At 45.4% G+C, this 20,329-nt stretch overlaps 1 protein-coding gene across 1 annotated transcript in view; it reads right to left on the bottom strand.

Moving 5' to 3' along the window:
* The window catches only part of LOC121855301, a 238,763-nt gene that overhangs the window by 155,929 nt on the left and 62,505 nt on the right, over nucleotides 1-20,329 (bottom strand). Inside the window, exons 4-5 of the mRNA XM_042350179.1 lie at nucleotides 6,425-6,428; nucleotides 2,971-3,057 (exon numbers count right to left, since the gene is read on the bottom strand). Of these exons, the coding sequence (XP_042206113.1) occupies nucleotides 2,971-3,057; nucleotides 6,425-6,428 (91 nt within the window). The remainder of the gene's footprint in view (nucleotides 1-2,970; nucleotides 3,058-6,424; nucleotides 6,429-20,329) is intronic.

The raw sequence follows: 20,329 nt of genomic DNA, 5'->3' as shown, positions 1-20,329 counted from the left end.
ATGATAACAGACACTACCAGGGGTGATAACATACCAGGGTGATAACAGACACTACCAGGGTGATAACATACTACCAGGGTGATATCAGACACTACCAGGGGTGATAACAGACACTACCAGGGGTGATAACATACTACCAGGTGATAACATACTACCAGGGTGATAACATACTACCAGGGTGATAATAACAGACACTACCAAGGGTGATAACAGACACTACCAAGGGTGATAACAGACACTACCAGGGTGATAACAGACACTACCAAGGGTGATAACAGACACTACCAAGGGTGATAACAGACACTACCAGGGTGATAACAGACACTACCAAGGGTGATAACAGACACTACCAAGGGTGATAACAGACACTACCAGGGATAACAGACACTACCAGGGTGATAACATACTACCAGGGTGATAACAGAACTACCAAGGGTGATAACAGACACTACCAGGGGTGATAACAGACACTACCAGGGGTGATAACATACTACCAGGGGTGATAACATACCAGGTGATAACATACTACCAGTGATAACAAAACAACAATACCAAGGGTGATAACAGACACTACCAAGGGTATAACAGACACTACCAGGGTGATAACAGACTACCAGGTGATAACAATAAGAGACACTACCAGGATGATAACAGACACTACCAGGGGTGATAACAGACACTACCAGGATGATAACAGACACTACCAGGTGATAACAGACACTACCAGGGGTGATAACATACTACCAGGGTGAAAAATAAAGACACTACCAAGGGTGATAACAGACACTACCAGGGGTGATAACAGACACTACCAGGTGATAACAATAAGAGACACTACCAAGGATAACAGACACTACCAGGGTGATAACAGACACTACCAGGGGTGATAACAGACACTACCAGGGGTGATAACATACTACCAGGTGATAACAATAAGAGACACTACCAGGGGTGATAAAAGACACTACCAGGATGATAACAGACACTACCAGGGTGATAACAGACACTACCAGGGGTGTACAGACACTACAGGGGGATAACAGACACTACCAGGGTGATAACATACTACCAGGTGATAACAATAAGAGACACTACCAAGGGTGATAACAGACACTACCAGGGGTGATAACAGACACTACCAGGTGATAACAGACACTACCAGGGTGATAATACTACCAGGGTGATAACAAAAGAGACACCAAGGGTGATAACAGACTACCAGGGTGATAACAGACACTACCGGGGTGATAACATAACCAGGTGACAGAGACACTACCAAGGGTGATAAAGACACTACCAGGTGATAACAGACACTACCAGGGGTGATAACAAGAGACACTACCAAGGGTGATAACAGACACTACCAGGGTGATAACATACTACCAGGGGTGATAACAGACACTACCAGGGGTGATAACAGACACTCAGGTGATAACAGACACTACCAGGGGTGATAACATACTACCAGGGGTGATAACATACTACCAGGGTGATAACAGACACTTACCAGGGTGATAACATACTACCAGGTATAACATACTACCAGGGTGATAACATACTACCAGGGGTGATAACATACTACCAAGTATAACAGACACTACCAGGTGATAACAATAAGAGACACTACCAGGGGTGATAACAGACACTACCAGGGGTGATAACATACTACCAGGGTGATAACAGACACTACCAGGGTGATAACAGACACTACCAGGGTGATAACATACTACCAGGGTGATAACATACTACCAGGTGATAACAGACACTACCAGGGGTGATAACAATAAGAGACACTACCAGGGGTGTGATAACAGACACTACCAGGGGTGATAACAGACACTACCAGGGATGATAACAGACACCAGGGTGATAACAGACACTACCAGGGGTGATAACATACTACCGGGGTGATAACAATAGACACTACCAAGGGTGATAACAGACACTAGGGGTGATATGAACACTACCAGGGATGATAAAGACACTACCGGGTGATAACAGACACTACCAGGGTGATAACATACTACCGGGGTGATAACAATAAGACACTACCAAGGGTGATAACAGACACTAGGGGTGATAACGAACTACGGGGTGATAACATACTACAGGGGTGATAAATACTACCAGGGGTGATAACATACTACCAGGGGTGATAACAATAACAGACACTACCAGGGGTGATAACAGAACACTACCAGGGGTGATAACAGACACTACCAGGGTGATAACATACTACCAGGGGTGATAATAAACACGGTGATAAAGACACTACCAGGTGATACATACTACCAGGGGTGATAACAGACACTACCAGGGTGATAACAAGACACTACCAGGGGTGATACATACTACCAGGGTGATAACAATAAGAGACACTACCAAGGGTGATAACAGACACTACCAGGGGTGATAACATACAGGGTACCTACCGGTGATAAAGTGATAACAGACTGGGGTGATAACATACTAGGGGTGATAACATACTACCAGTACCAGGGGTGATAACAATAACAGACACTACCAGGGTGATAACAGACACTACCAGGGGTGATAACAGACACTACCAGGGGTGATAACAACACTACCAGGGATGATAACAGACACTACCAGGGTGATAACAGACACTACCAGGGGTGATAACAGACACTACCAGGGGTGATAACAGACACTACCAGGGGTGATAACATACTACCAGGGGTGATAACAATAGAACACTACCAAGGGTGATAACAGAGACACTTGCAGGGTGATAAACCTACCAGGGGTGATAACATACTACCGGGGTGATAACAAGACACTGGGGTGATAACAATAGAGACACTACAGGGGTGATAACAATAAGACTAGGGGTGATAACAGACACTACCGGGGGTGATAACAGACACCAGGGTGATAGTAGACACACTACCAGGGGTGATAACAGACACTACCAGGGGTGACAACACACTACCAGGGGTGATAACTTACCCTCCCATGTTGCTTTCTGAGGCTCTCTGACCGGTTGACTGGGGTGCCTGACTTCTTCTTGTGCTGCTGTAGACTGTGTTTGGTCGTGTAAGGACAACACAGTGTTACTAGTTAGTCTTTACCGCCACCTAACACACAGGAAAAACAAACTAAGATTAATGCAAGGAACTGAGACGAAGAAAGAGAGAAAATGCGAGGAACTGAGACGAGAAAGAGAAAAATGCGAGAACTGAGATGAAGAAAGAGAGAAAAATGCGAGAACACGGAGAAAAGCGAGAAAATGCGAGGAACTGAGACGAAGAAAGCGAAAATGCGAGGAACTGAGACGAAAGAAAGCGAAAAATGCGAGGAACTGAGACAAACTAAGATAAATGCGAGGAACTGAGACAGACTACGAGAGAAGGAGATCACAGTAAAAGGAGAAATGGGAGAAGATAATAACTATAAGCATATACTCCATACACTTAAATAAGGGAAAGAGCAAAAAGAGGATAAAACGGGAAAGATTGAGAACATTTATTAATATTATCCAGTGAAAAAGTTAAGTATCACAGGTTCTTAAGGCAACTTCGTCCTAACTGGTCACGAAAACCCCATATATACTTAACTACCCACACGATGCATAGTTAACTACCCACACGACCCATATATAGTTAACTACCCACGCGTGCATTTAACTACCCACGGCCCATATATAGTTTACTACCCACGACCCATATATAGTTAACTACCCACACGATGCATAGTTAACTACCCACGACCCATATTAGTTTACCCACGACCCATATATAGTTAACTACCCACATGATACGGTTAACTATCACGATACATGAATAACTACCCACGACCCATCATAGTTAACTACCCACGACTCGTACATAGATAACAACCCACACGATCTAAATATCCACAAAATTCCATCACTCTACATTGGACACGACAAACCTGAGCGACACGGAAGTAATTGTGGACGACCAATTGTGTGAATCAACACCCGCCCCCCCCTCCTCTGGCCTGAATACACCCCTCTCCCTTTGCCCCAGGCCACCCCCTCATAGAGAACAAACAAAGTGACAACAGTTGTGTGTAACCGAGACCTCTTCCTCCCTCCTCCTCTTTACACACACACACACACACACACACACACACACACACAGGATCTGCCTATAAACCCAAAAGGTAATTTATCTCACTAAAATTAAAGCTCACCCGAAATATTACACAGTGGATTGATGATACTGTATTACAATGACTCACCTCACATCCAGCAATACCCCGATACATGATGAGACAACCTTCAGCAGAGGAATACATAAACAAACAGAGGAATACATAAACAAACACAGGCATACATAAACAAACAGGCATAATAAAAACACAGGCATACATAAACAAACACAGGCACTAAACAAACACAGGCATATATAAACAAACACAGGCATACATAAACAAACACAGTGGATACATAAACAAACACAGGCATACATAAACAAACACAGGCATACATAAACAAACACAGGCATACATAAACAAACAGGCAACATAAACAAACACAGGCATACATAAACAAACACAGGCATACATAAACAAACACAGGAATACATAAACAAACACAGGCATACATAAACAAACACAGGCATACATGAACAAACACCAGTGTCACGGACTCTGGTCTATAAAGATCGCTCCCAACGTAACAAAAAAACACAAATTTACTTCGAATAAAAGAAAAAAAATAATAATAATTACTGTTACTAATAATACAACACTTCTAACAATACTGTAATAATAATACTGTACTAATAGTCTGACGAATATTACCCATACTCGAGTCATATAACAATACGTAAATATACAATAAAGCTACCTGGATTTAGTGGGACGAAAAGTGGATTGTGAGTATTTAGAGAGAGAGAGAGAGAGAGAGAGAGAGAGAGAGAGAGAGAGACGCCACAACACCAATGGCGACTATAAGTGACCCAGACCACATTTGAAACACAAAATTTAAGTTGAAACACACGAAACACCGAAGCGGCACAACGTTAAGGTAAGACACTTAACTGAACAACACAGAACCGTGGCTTAACTCTTAACTAAACCACTTGATGCAGAACACAACACAAAATACTTATACTAATTTAACAAATCAATTTGAACTAAAACAACAAAAACACGGATCACTCATTTAACTTGAAACTAAACACGGATATAATTGGTTTAAACATCAGCTTAAACGCGGATAATCACTTTAACTTAAACCTACACACAGACAGCGGACCACTGGTTTAATTTAAGCTACAGCATAACGTTAATATTATTGTTTCAGCTGATACCGCGTGATGTGAGGCCACGCCACAGTACCGAACACATCATCATCCACGCCCTCACATCATCACCCACGCCCTCACATCATCACCCACGCCCTCACATCATCACCCACGCCCTCACATCATCACCCACGCCCTCACATCATCACCCACGCCCTCACATCATCACCCACGCCTCACATCATCACCCACGCCCCCGCCACATCATAACCCACGTCCCTCACATCATCACCCACACCCCTCACATCATCACCCACGCCCTCACATCATCAACACCACGCTCACATCATCACCCACACCTCACATCATCACCCACACCTCACATCATCACCCACGCCCTCACATCATCACCCACGCCTCACATCATCACCCACACCTCACATCATCACCCACGCCCCTCACATCATCACCCACGCCCTCACATCATCACCCACGCCCTCACATCATCACCACGCCCTCACATCAGAGTCACCCACACCCTCACATCATCACCCACGCCCTCACATCATCAACACCCAACACATCTACAACGTTAAAGCAGGATACTCCCCCACTGATTACGGCCACAGTAGGTAATTTAATGAGTGATGGCTGTTAAACACTCAATTGTTAATTATCACTCCCTGATACCATGCCATTATTTTTTCAGCGCAGTATATATAAAAAACGCGGCCATGTAAGTACATACAGTCACACAAGATACTACAACACAGATGAATTGGGGGGGGGAAATTGAAAATTGTTATCAGCAACCATGAGTATGGGTGGAGGAGAGAGAGAGAGAGAGGGGAGCAAGAGAGAGTGGGGGGAGGAAGAGGGGGGGACAAGAGAGAAAGGGGGAGCAAGAGAGAAAAGGGGACAAGAGAGAGAGGGGGAGCAAGAGAGAAAGGGGGAGCAAGAGAGAAAGGGGGAGGAAGAGAGAGAGAGGGGAGGAAGAGGGGGGGACAAGAGAGAGGGTGTCAAGAAGCTTACTGGCTGCGGCAGTGGGCGTAATGGTGGGCGAATTCAAGGCAAGGCTGTTGGAGTGGTTCAGTGTTAAAGAACTGCTGGTGGTGGTGGTAGTGGGCGGCGTGCAACACGGTGGGCTGGATAGGCTGGGTGGACGGCATACTAGCCCCCGGCGGCAGCGGTTGATAAAACACGCCAGTCCCGGTCTTGGGCGCTGCAGCCAGTGGCGTCACGGGCGAACCGCCTTCAATTATTTCTTGACTTCGCCGCTTGTTGGTGCGACCGTCCTTGTTCCTCAACATGGCTATAAATGTCTTCTGGTAAGGTGCCTGCGGCATGTTCTTCCCTTTCGGCAGCGTTGGAGGCTTATCATTCCGAGTCTTGCGAGCTGCATGGTCGTGGCTGGTGATGGGTGCCGTAGCATATTTCTTTTTCCTCTCCTCAAAAGACTCGAAGGCCGTTTGGCGATCGAGTTGGGACTCTGACCCGTGGAAGGAGGAGCGTCGGGGGGAAGGCCCCCGCTGTCGGTACTGCGCGTGCAGCCGTAGGGGCGCACCTGTGACCGCAGGCAGGTGCTCAGCGCTGTTCTTCCTCTTGGTGAACATCGATACACTCTCACAGTTTACCAAGATGTGATAAAATACTTAAAACTTCACTAACACCCAAGTATTATTTCGGTTATTTATCCTCCCATAAACGCCCGACTCTATCTCTCCGATACACTTAACACTGCCATTATACTCTCAATGTTTCAAAGCACTGACTCACTTTATCTTAATTTACACACTGCTTCACGTCTCACACGATTTATGCCGATATCACTATATTATATAAACTGCACCACAACGTGTTTAAGAAAAGTTCACAAATATTAAAAATTACATTTAGGTGCATGGTGGCACACGGAGACGGCAAAGGGGGGGCGGGCACAAGTAGTAGATAAGAACACACATAGTGAAATAATGAACCATCACCGCACATCCATCTCTCAGCACGCCTCGCACTACACTACCACCTGTTACAGTGCCAAATATCCCAGGGCAGGAGGGTGGGCCTGGTGGCACTGGGTGTAGAGAGAGAAAGAGAGAGAGAGCGAGGGGGTGTTATGGAACACGAGAGTGGCACGAGACTGAGGCAGGAAGCGTAGTGAGTGATAAAGCCAGACTCGCTCCACCTCTAGTCCCGACGCAAGATTCTCCTACCAGCTAGACACACATCCTACACTACACCTCATTTTAACCTCACGTAAACTTAACATAAATATTCTACGGGTTAAAAAAAGAAGAAAAACCTGAAGTATCATTTACACAAAACCTCAAACGCTAAACGAAAATCGATATATAAATTAATGTGCTCATATGATCAGGTAGGTAATTCTTTTAAGTGGTGCCAGGAAATACCCGATACTATGCTGGGCTAGATCATCTGCTCCCCGCTGTCACCGAGGAGACTTTACTCCTTACCCACACTTATGAGTCAACCATTGTCTTAATACCTTAACTATGACAACAAATGATAATGAAAAATAACTTCACTAACTCCCTCTGACCCTTCACCAGGAGGGTAGTGGTCCCTCCCCACTACACCAGGAGGGTAGTGGTCCCTCCCCACTACACCAGGAGGGAACTGGTCCCTCCCCACTACACCAGGAGGGTAGTGGTCCCTCCCCACTACACCAGGAGGGTACTGGTCCCTTCCCACTACACCAGGAGGGTACTGGTCCCTCCCCACTACACCAGGAGGGTACTGGTCCCTCCCCACTACACCAGGAGGGTACTGGTCCCTCCCCACTACACCAGGAGGGTACTGGTCCCTCCCCACTACAGGAGGGTAGTGGCCCCTCCCCACCACACCAGGAGGGTAGTGGTCCTCCCCCACCACCAGGAGGGTACTGGTCCCTCCCACTACACCAGGAGGGTGTCCCTGGAGGGTACTCCCTCCCCACTACACACAGGAGGGGCACTGGAGGTACTGGTCCTCCCCCACTACACCAGAGGTAGTGGTCCCTCCCACTGGTGGTCCCTCCCCACACCAGGAGGGTGTGGTCCTCCCACTACACCAGGAGTGCTGGTCCCTCCCACTACACCAGGAGGAGGGGTACTGGTCCCTCCCCACTACACCAGGAGGGTACTGGTCCCTCCCCACTACACCAGGAGGGTAGTGGTCCCTCCCCACTACACCAGGAGGGTACTGGTCCCTCCCCACTACACCAGGAGGGTACTGGTCCCTCCCCACTACACCAGGAGGGTAGTGGTCCCTCCCCACTACACCAGGAGGGTACTGGTCCCTCCCCACTACACCAGGAGGGTACTGGTCTCCCATCTAGCACTCCAAAGAATGGTGAGTATGGTGGCAAGCAACAGGAACAGTGGGTATGACCGCAGACAAAACTGATGGATATAGTGAAGGGTAAGAATGGCGTGCTCAGATCACACACACACACACACACGTACAATCCCACATCAAGTCACGCCTCCGCTGACAGAGGCCGACCCAACCTTCGCAACCTTGAAGCTGATAGACCCACCTGGCCAAACACGACCACCCCTTAACACTCCCCGCTCCTCACACCCCAGTGGAGGACTCGAGGTACCGCCAGCCCGGGAGACAACAACCTGCAGCTAAATCCTCAAACAAAATAAAAATAAAATCCCCAAGTGCAACGAAATAGATCACGAGGATTAATTTTAACCCCAAAATAAATTTACTCGTTACACAAAATACATAATAAGACCAAAAGTAAGTTAAATTCGAATAAAAACAAAATTGATATCGGCAAAAAATAAAATTACATTGGGGCCAAAAAAATACCCATTTTTGTATAAAATGTACCCAGAAAATATTCAAAACATGAATTACCCCAAAAAACATGAATATTTATAACAGAATTCGGTATAACTTTTATACGAAAAAAATTATACACGATACACGGTACATATTATATATCTTAAATACAGTGGTGATGCAGTACCTTTTACATGCCCCCCCCCCTAAAAAAATACAGTATTTACTCCGCAAGATATACATTTTATACACACAAAATACATTTATAAAGATGACGACACTCCCATACGCCACGACTAAATTAGCACACGACACGAAATACCTTAACATCCACCACAAAAAAAGAGTATTAGCGGCAGTGTGGTAGAGACAGGACTTTGCACCACCACCACAATGGCAATGTTACAAAATAATAGGTACAGGTTACAGTATGGTACAAACAACATACATACACCTACAACAGGGTACAAACAACATAGATACCTACAACATGGTACAAACAACATAGATACCTACAACATGGTACAAACAACATGCATTACCTACAACATGGTACAAACAACATAGATACCTACAACATGGTACAAACAACATACATACACCTACAACATGGTACAAACAAGGCACATTAACCTGCAACAGCATGGTACAAACAACATACATACACCTGCAACATGGTACAAACAACATACATTACCTTCAAGATGGTACAAACAACATACATACACCTACAACATGGTACAAACAACATGCATTACCTACAACAACATAGATACCTACAACATGGGACAAACAACATACATTACCTTCAACAACATGGAACAAACAACATGCATACACCTACAACATGATACAAACAACATGCATTACCTACAACAACATGGAACAAACAACATAGATACCTACAACATGGGACAAACAACATACATTACCTTCAACAACATGGAACAAACAACATGGGACAAACAACATACATTACCTTCAACAACATGGTACAAACAACATGCATTACCTACAACAACATGGAACAAACAACATAGATACCTACAACATGGGACAACAACATACATTATCCTACAACAGCATGGTACAAACAACATGCATTAACCTACAACAGCATGGTACAAACAACATACATACACCTGCAACATGGTACAAACAACATAGATACCTACAACATGGTACAAACAACATACATACATCTACAACATGGTACAAACAAGGCACATTAACCTGCAACAGCATGGTACAAACAACATACATACACCTGCAACATGGTACAAACAACATACATACACCTACAACATGGGACAAACAACATACATTACCTACAACATGGTACAAACAACATACATACACCTACAACATGGTACAAACAAGGCACATTAACCTGCAACAGCATGGTACAAACAACATACATACACCTGCAACATGGTACAAACAACATAGATACCTACAACATGGTACAAACAACATACATACACCTACAACATGGGACAATTAACATACATTATCCTACAACACTCAAGGTTAATACTCGGGAATGAAACACACTGCCATAATGACAAAGCAGGACACTGTATTCCACTCGATAAGTAAACAACAAACAAAAACTAAACCAAGCCAAGAAATAACACAGGATAAACAGCCGTGAAACAACGCAAAAATAAGAAAAGAAACGGCGATTGGAAGCGAGGATAAATAAAAACAATAATTAGACTTCCGTGTTTCCGTTAGGGACAAATTTAAAGTAAATATTTGGAGCTAACCCCAATTAACGTCAGAAGGATTATGTGTTATTAAATCACCAGTGATATAAATTACTCGATATTCAACTAACTGTAAATGACACTATATTATTTTACATCACAAGATTACGTTTTCAACCCGACTCCAAATACAATTGTATACTGTATATACATCAGTTCTCCCTATCAACATACCCGTTTTCTTTAATAATAGTAACAGCAGGAAACTTCGTAGAAAACGTACCACTTAGCATCACCAACTGCAGCAACACCAAGATTTTTTTTTACTTCACTCAACTTCTAGTCCTACAATTAAACTAAGCACTTCACTTCTAGTCATTAATGTGTCTTCAGTTTTCACAGCCTTGACTTAGCATATTGTTCATCTTTCCTGACCTGACTTGACGGAGTGTTCTCACAGCTTTAAGCAGCCATTGAAAATAATCTGGTCAAACGTGTTAAACTGGCCATTGATTATAACCTGTTCCCGATAACGTGTATTATTTCATTCATTATTTATCTAAAATTCTCAACAATTGTTCATTATTTATCGACACATTTATGCATTATTCATCTATATTTCCCTTCTTAACCATCTGTACCACCCCCTCGTGTTCACAACCATCTGCACCTCTCCCTCGTGTTCACAACCATCTGTACCTCTCCCTCGTGTTCACAACCATCTGTACCACCCCCTCGTGTTCACAACCATCTGTACCTCTCCCTCGTGCTCACAACCATCTGTACCACCCCCTCGTGTTCACACCATCTGTACCTCCCTCGTTCACAACCATCTGTACCTCTCCTCGTGTTCACATCTGTACCATCGTGTTCACAACTCTCCTCGTGTTCACAACCATCTGTACCAATTCTCGTGTTCACAACCACCTGTACTCTCCCTCGTGTACTCCACACAACCACATCTGTACCTCTCTCCTCGTTCACAAACCATCTGTACCACCCTCGTGTTCACAACCATCTGCAGTACCTCTCCTCGTGTTCACAACCATCTGTACCTCTCCCTCGTGTTCACAACCATCTGTACCACCCCCTCGTGTTCACAACCATCTGTACCTCTCCCTCGTGTTCACAACCATCTGTACCTCTCCCTCGTGTTCACAACCATCTGTACCACCCCCTCGTGTTCACAACCATCTGTACCTCTCCCTCGTGTTCACAACCATCAGTATTTACAAGGCGTCAATACCTCCGTCTAATAGTGCACATACTCTAACATTTACCATATGTCGTATGCCACTTTACACCCGTCACTGCGTCTGGATGGTTCCACTCTTAAGGAAATTCCCCCGCCCTTGCGTCCGTCCGTCAGCCTGTCATATTATACTCAAGGATAAAAACATTCACTACAAGACTCTTTTCGTTTCTGTTATGCACATTATTTATTGGCCAGTACATCTGAACGAGAGCCATTCCCGAGGTGAAAGGGAACTCAGTGTGGACCTTATTTACATGTGACGAACCTTGTTTAATTCAAAATTTTATTACATTATAGGAAACAAGATTCAGTGTCCTGCAAATCCGACACCAGACTTGATCAACTTCCGTCAGTCCTCTTGTAGCTATCTGAGGTATCATTATTTTTGTATTATCCTAATTTACATTAAACAAATTTAAATGTTAGCATGTCATTAATCATTTAAGAGCGGATAGCAACGTGAAAAAGAATCTTCTAATAGAGACAATTGCACAAGATGAAGGAACTCGCTTTTACGTCCTATGAGGAAGTGAAGGGGGGGAGAGAGGCTTCACTCCTCCCCCCCTTCACTGACGAAAATGGACAAGAAAAGCCAATATTCGCCCCGTCATTCCCGGAGGATCGTGGCAGTAAAAGCGTGCGTCATGTAATCTATAAATAACACCAGGTGACTGCTTTACTAAATCACATTATCTTGTTTATTCTTTAACTCCAAAAACAACAACAAATATTACAGTAATTTACATTTATTATAATTTTTTTTTTTTTACAATTATCAGTATTTTGGTACTATTGAACTAGCTTCGCCATCTTTCGCACGGGAAGAACCAAAAAAATTATTTCCTACTCCAGTAAGTGACGTAAGGACACCCACGTACATATTCAATAAACGTAATGCACAAATTTTACGGATAATAACAGCAAAGTCAAAATAGCGATGAACAAACGAAAAAAATCAGGAAAACTACGAAGCTATGATGAGTTTTATGAACAGCAGAAACAGGAGATGAGATACAGCGAACTAATAACTAAATAATACGGTGGTAAAAGCTCACGACTTACCCAAGAAACATCTACAATATGTGAGAGAAATGGAAGGAGATGAGACAAGGAGGCTGGCGGTGGCAGACGTCAAGACAGTACCTCACCAGCAGGGCAATAAAGGGTCACAAAACACAAGGGTGAAGGAGAGGTCACCTTTAAGGCGGTTCATGTTAAACACATGAGCCGGGCCGACCTCCTCACCCTGCCACCGCGGGGAGATGGAGCCCCACGTCCCTCCTTCTCTCACGACAAATATCTCCACGTACAGAAAATGGACACATCCACTGGCTCTGTCACATAACAGGAACTAGTCACGGTGACCTGAAACTAGTGATGCCCTGAAGATGTACAAAGAGAGGAATGAGAAGGACGAAGTAGGGATGATAAAGAGGGAAGACGAAGAGGCAAGAGAGAGAATGAGGTGGGGAAAAAATGAAACGTGGCTAAATTGTGATAATATATTTTCCCGAAGATAATGCCAAGTCGAGTCTTCCAGCATACACGCTAGGTAACACCCGGCCAAGAGGCGAGTCTGCAACACGAACCTTGGCAACAAAAACCGCGATATAACACTGTATATGTGCACAGTCCGCGACCCGAATCAAGACATTTTCCAGACACAAGAACCACCAACACTAACGAGGGAACGGTCGGTCTCACAAACACAACTTATGCCTTCTGGGTCTCCGGATGCAATAAATGACTTAGACCGTAGACTTAGTATTATCACCGCTACGTTACGTCACAATATTCATAGAATCTTCGCCGTGATGCCTTGTGGGGTGGAACGGAGAGAGAGAGAGAGACAGAGTGAATTAACCCGCCGCCCCAGAGTCCTGCACCTCGACCTACCTCAGTGAAAGAGCTCGTGAGAAAAGCCTTCAGAACCTCACACCATTACTAGACTATTTATACCTACCCTCAGGGGCTCGTCTCCGCCACAAAGAAAAGGAAACCCGCTTTCACTGTATTTACAACACACAGTTACATGGTCGAACTGCATCTGCCCCTTAGACCTCCAATTAACGGAGTTCTGACCCTTTGTTCCATTAGTTCTTTCCCTTTGATCTTGTTCCATTAGTTCTTTACCTGTGACCTTGTTCCCATATCTTGTTCCCCCCTCGGTTAATTTGGGTGGGAGTTTCATCGTCGTCACCATTGGCCTGGCTGATATAGTACAGTGTTAAAAAGCGCCTTGGTGGTGAGTACGGCATCTTGGTTCTGTGCCCGAGTGAACATCATACCCCCTGGGAGTAAATGCACCGTTAATGATTTTGGAGTCACTTTGGAGTCCCAGGTTAAGGCCACTGTCGCTAAAAATATAATTATTTGTTAAATATGATAAAAAAACAGGTGATTTATGCCCAAGGGAGAAAGATATGCCGACTTATTCAAGGGTCACTAGACTACAGGTAGCGGCCATTGTTTCAGGACCAGTCTTCCTCACGGATTTTTGGGGCTATTTTTACATTACAGTGGTTAATGCTCTTTGCTCTGGGCCAACACTCCTGCACTCCCCTGACACGAGTTACATTCTCTGGTCGAAAACATCATTAGACCCTCGTATAGTCCTGTTAATCTGGAAACAGCGGCAGAGAATATTTTCACGTGGAAGAAATAATGTAAGTATGTATTTTAAAAGTATATACAGTTTAAGTTGCCCCTCACAACAAGAGCCTCTCAAATGGTTGTACATACAGCTCTTGAATTTCATTGTTAAACTATAAAATAATTTCAGTAAGGTAAATACAGACGTAACTACTGTAGTGTGAGTCTTACATTCCCTGGCGACTGTGTACTCTCTCACTGTACAGGTTTACGTCGCTATTCGGTGGATATTAAACTGAAAACACCGATAAGCCATACAGTAGAGACATTACTGGAACACGACACCCAGCAAACACGACACGAACGACAATAATACGGAAGAACAACACGAAGGAACTGGTAGTAATTACGAGGGATGACGTCAACTACCGCCTTGGTGGAGGGGGGGGGGGTGTTGTATGTTATTATGATAAATCAACGCGAATTATATTTTTTCTACCGATAAAAAAAAATAATGACTTATTTCCTGATACAATGACTGGCAGGTCCTGTAGCACCAAGAGAACTTACAAGAAAGACTTTATAGAATGAACATAGAACATTGTGTACGGCTAAAGCTAGTACTCCACACGGTAATAAGTTCTCGGTTGACTGTATAACCTCGAGGTATCATCAATCAGGCCAGTGGAGATGGAGAGGTCTTGAGGTCGAGAATGACTCAACACTGTCTTATCCTACAGCCAACCACTAGAGGGCGAGGATACTGTACACAATAATGTCTCGTTTCTCTTCTACACACAAAAAAAAAATCATCGAGTCTTTTCCTTCCAAGTAATAAAAACTTCGCGGATTTTTTTTTTTGTCCTCCAAGAAAAAGTTTAAATAACTGTTGTGTCCTTAATAAGACAAAACTTCATACATAACAGAAGATCGTGGAACGTGTCCCTGAGTTAAGAGTCGTTCATTACCCACACTGCCGGGGCGAGTCACATCAACACAGGCCACGCGGGACCTTGGCTACACCATCCACTAGTCAAAGAACATTCTCATAATAACTGTACATTTTTTTTCTCCGTGTGCAGGCCGCAGTGTGAAGTATTACTTGAGTGGTTTATACAACTAGTGTGAGGCCACGGGTCACGGCCTGGCCTCCCCCCTTAGTGGATGCTGACTGTCCCACAACTCCGCCGCCTCCACTGACTGATTTAACTGATACAAAGAAAGTTTACAACACCCCCAACAAAAGGTTTTCGTTACCTTTATCGACACACATCACAAACCGACGCACTAAACACAGATATAAAGTACTGTACAATATCTCTAGGTGGCAGCGATAAACACAGACAGGTTCACTATTGCAGGCGCCCACAACCACAAACCCGCAGTCAACGTAACGGTGCGTAATCGCAGGATGTAATCATAATCATACACGGCGTTCACTGATTATTACGTTCATCAATAATTCTGAACAGTTCTTACACGTTTAAACTATAATTTTAACTAGTCAGTATTTTCACAAAACTGTCTATAGATTCAAGTGTTACGAAAGATTCATAATATATCGGTACAATTTGATGGCGATTGACGAAGGTGTGAGCACAAGAGTGGTCACACGAGGACTCTCCCAAACGAGTACATACAACTCTTTTAACCTTTATTTAACTGACGAAGACATCAAGGTAAGGTAAGGTTAGGTTAGGTTAGGTTAGGTTAGCGTTAGGGTGGTTAACATTTAGGTGAAATAAGTTAGGGTTTAGATTCTTCAAGTGGTCCCAACACCCATATGAGGAGGGACCCCCCCCCCCTCCCCGGTAGGCCAATTGGTGCTTCAGGTCACAGGGGTCAAGTTTCTTTACCACCCCGACCCTGGTCCACCACCCACCGCAGGCTATCTTCACCAAGGCTCCCTGTCGGATCAGGAAACACCGCCCCTCCCCCACCCCAGCTCTTTGCGCTGATGGCCCATACCGAGGACATGTACGTGGACTACATATCTCCCGTCAAGAAGGACGACCCCTACCAGCCTCTCGACCCCCTCCTCGATGCTGCAACAACCAACGCACACTCCATCACACTCACACTAAGAGGTTTGTCCCTTAATACTGCCAATGCCTCCCTTCACTACCCTAACCCTTCCCACACAGTCACCAATAACTCCAGACAGCTAAAACACCATTCGCACGTTTTTATTTATTTTTTAATAATACCAAAAAATCTACTACATGAACAGACCTACAGACAGACACAGAAGACAAGAGAGACCGAGTTAACGTGTTTCCCGGGTCACTTCGACGACGTAATCTTCTGCTGCTCCAACAACTCATTCATACAGCCCTTTAAAGCACAGGCCACGTAGCTCTAGGAGGCCAGCGATGAACAGGGTGGGGATGGGTAGGCGTGGAGGGTGATGTTAGGGAGGGAGGTGATGTTGGGATGATGTTAGGGAGTGATGTTGGGGAGGGTGATGTTTGGGAGGAGGCTAGGGAGGAGGTGATGTTAGGGAGGAGGGTGATGTTAGGAGGAGGGTGATGTTAGAGAGGAGAATTGATCTTAGGGAGGAAGGGTGATCTTAGGGAGGAAGGGTGATCTTAGGGAGGAAAGAGGTGATGTTAGGGGAGGGAGGGTGATGTTAGGAGGAGGGGTGATCTTTGGGAGGATGGATGATGTTAGGGAGGAGGTGATGTTAGGGAGGAGGGTGATGTTGGGGAGGGAGGGTGATGCTAGGGGAGGGTGATGCTAGAGAGGTGATGCTAGTGATGCTGGGGAGGAGGGGTGATGCTAGGGAGGGAGGGGTGATGTTAGGGAGGGAGGGGTGATGTTAGAGGGAGGGATGTTAGATGTTAGGGAGGAGGGTGATGTTGGGAGGGAGGGTGATGTTAGAGAGGAGGGGTGATGTTAGGGAGGGAGGGTGATGTTAGAGAGGGTGAGGGTGATGCTAGGGAGGGAGGTGTGACGTAGAGGTGATGTTAGGAAGGGAGGGAGGGGTGATGTTAGGAAGGGAGGGGTGATGCTAAAGAGGATAAGGTGATGTTCAACGACATCCAAGTTCCATCGCCCCCTTGCTCTTTCCTCCTTTACTTGAGCACATCATCATCATCTCCACCTTAATTTCTCAATCAAACATCACTTGTCACGAAAAACTTCCATTTGCAAAGTCTCTCTCTCTCTCTCTCTCTCTCTCTCTCTCTCTCTCTCTCTCTCTCTCTCTCTCTCTCTCTCTCTCTCTCTCTCTCTCTCTCTCTCTCTCTCTAAAAAAAAAAAAACTAAATAAATAAATAAATGAAGAATAAAAAATAAAAATAAAAATCCAGGAAAAGTGAGACCTCTCTAGCAACATATTAACGTGTGCATTATTCATTTCAGCACATGAAGGCCGAGACTCCCCGAGGCGCCGTCAAGGGTCGCCTCAACACCCAGCCAGCCAGCCAATCTTCATACACAAATGTGAGAGGATCGTGACTGCAGACCGGCCGCTTCCTGGTACCGCCCCTCCTCACCCAGTCATCCACTCCCTCACCCACCAGCTGTCTTCCTCATCCACTATCTATGCGCCTTTATCCCCACCCACACTCCACTCCCTATCACCCAATTACCTTCATCCACTCTGCCATTTCCTCGTCCACCACCCCACTCCCTCATCCACCACCTCACTCCCTCATCCACCACCTCACTCCCTCATCCACCACCTCACTCCCTCACCCACCACCACCCTCATCCACACACCTACCTCCCCTCATCCACCACCTCACTCCCTCATCCACCACCTCACCTCACCCACCACCTCACTCCCCTCACCCACCACCTCACTCCCTCACCCACCACCTCCCCTCCCCTCCCACCACCCCACTCCCTCACCCACCACCTGACTCCCTCACCCACCACCCCACCCACCCACCTCCTCCCATCCACCACCTCACTCCCTCATCCACCACCTCACTCCCTCATCCACCACCTCACTACCCTCACCCACCAAGCCCCCAAACTAACATTATTACTACATATATATTTATTTAACATCAACAAAACTTCTTCTCGTCCTCAGACTGATAACAGTTGACTTTACCAGCAGCGTGTGGTGGGGTGGTGACTGCATCCCCAGCAGCAGGAGAGCCCTACACACCCCACCCGACCCGTTTCCTTCCTCCTTCAGGGTCGACTGCCCACATTTCCGCGTTCCCGGTGGTTATCGTGACAGCTAGCGCCACCAACAACACCATGCATCGTCAATTGTGGCACCATACCGCCACCACACAAGCAGAAATCATCACTATAGGTCATCACATACTAGACACACCATAGCCACCCTTATACTAGACACACCACAGCCACCCTTATACTAGACACACCACAGCCACCCTTATACTAGACACACCACAGCCACCCTTATACTAGACACGCCACAGCCACCCTTATACTAGACACACCACAGCCACCCTTATACTAGACACACCACAGCCACCCTTATACTAGACACACCACAGCCACCCTTATACTAGACACACCACAGCCACCCTTATACTAGACACACCACAGCCACCCTTATACTACTAGACACACCACAGCCACCCTTATACTAGACACACCACAGCCACCCTTATACTAGACACACCACAGCCACCCTTATACTAGACACACCACAGCCACCCTACTAGACACTACAGCCACCCTTATACTAGACACACCACAGCCACCCTTATACTAGACACACCATAGCCACCCTTATACTAGACACACCATAGCCACCCTTATACTAGACACACCACAGCCACCCTTATACTAGACACGCCACCCGTTGTCATGTTAGAAACTGCTGCTTATCCTTCGTAACCGAGTCAGTCATTACCGGGAGGAGAGTCTGGCCTGAGAACCCATCACCCTCACCCAGTCAATTGAAACTAAAACAGCTTATTTAGACAAAACAATAGATACAACGTGGCTGAACCTTACCACTACTGCACGTCTCTTGAAGGTCGATATTTTAGTTATCTATAAATCTTGTCTCCCATCTACACATCTAACGTGAAACATGAGTACATATCACCGTCAACATCTCTACACACACACATACACACACACACGGTTATTTTGAGGTGAGTGACACTTGCAATGAAATCACACACAGGCAGGAGTCCTAACTCTCTCACTTGCTGTACAGTTTCGCGTGTTCTCCGTCAGGGCAGCGCCACGATGGCTCCTCCAATTTCTCTCCGATCAATCTCAAATTTGGGGTAATATGGCGCAACTGATTTGTGTCCAACTATTTTTACGTGACGGCCGTCTGTCAAACCTAAACGTGGATAAAATTTCAGCTACAAATATGGCAGTCTGTAGTCCTACCTTCTGCCTCGGTGGTCAGACAGAGGTAAGAAGTATATCTACCCTAAGTGTCGACCAGCTGCCGTTCACTCCTACACCCCCGAAAATATTCTGAGTTTAAGTTGTAACACTTGCCACCAACTGATAACTTTTTAAAGAAATGGGAAAAATAAACTCTGGAGGTGACTCACACGAAGAAAAGTACTAGAGACACATCGTAGACAAGGAGAAACCTGGAGTGGTGTGGGTCGCTCCCTCCCTTCCTCAGCCTCGTGAAATCACACAATATATTGCCGTCTTGACCAGCACAAAGGCGGCCACGAGGCTTTCTAACTTCATACTCGGTGCAAATTGGAAATAATTTTACCTGAGTGTGAGGTAACACATGCACCTCCTACACGTGGGTCGGCATGATGACGGCTGCACGA

The sequence above is a fragment of the Homarus americanus genome, unplaced genomic scaffold (assembly GCF_018991925.1).
Source record: "Homarus americanus isolate GMGI-L3 unplaced genomic scaffold, GMGI_Hamer_2.0 scaffold32063, whole genome shotgun sequence".
NCBI lineage: Eukaryota > Metazoa > Arthropoda > Malacostraca > Decapoda > Nephropidae > Homarus > Homarus americanus.
This window is presented reverse-complemented; position numbering and strand designations above follow the sequence as displayed.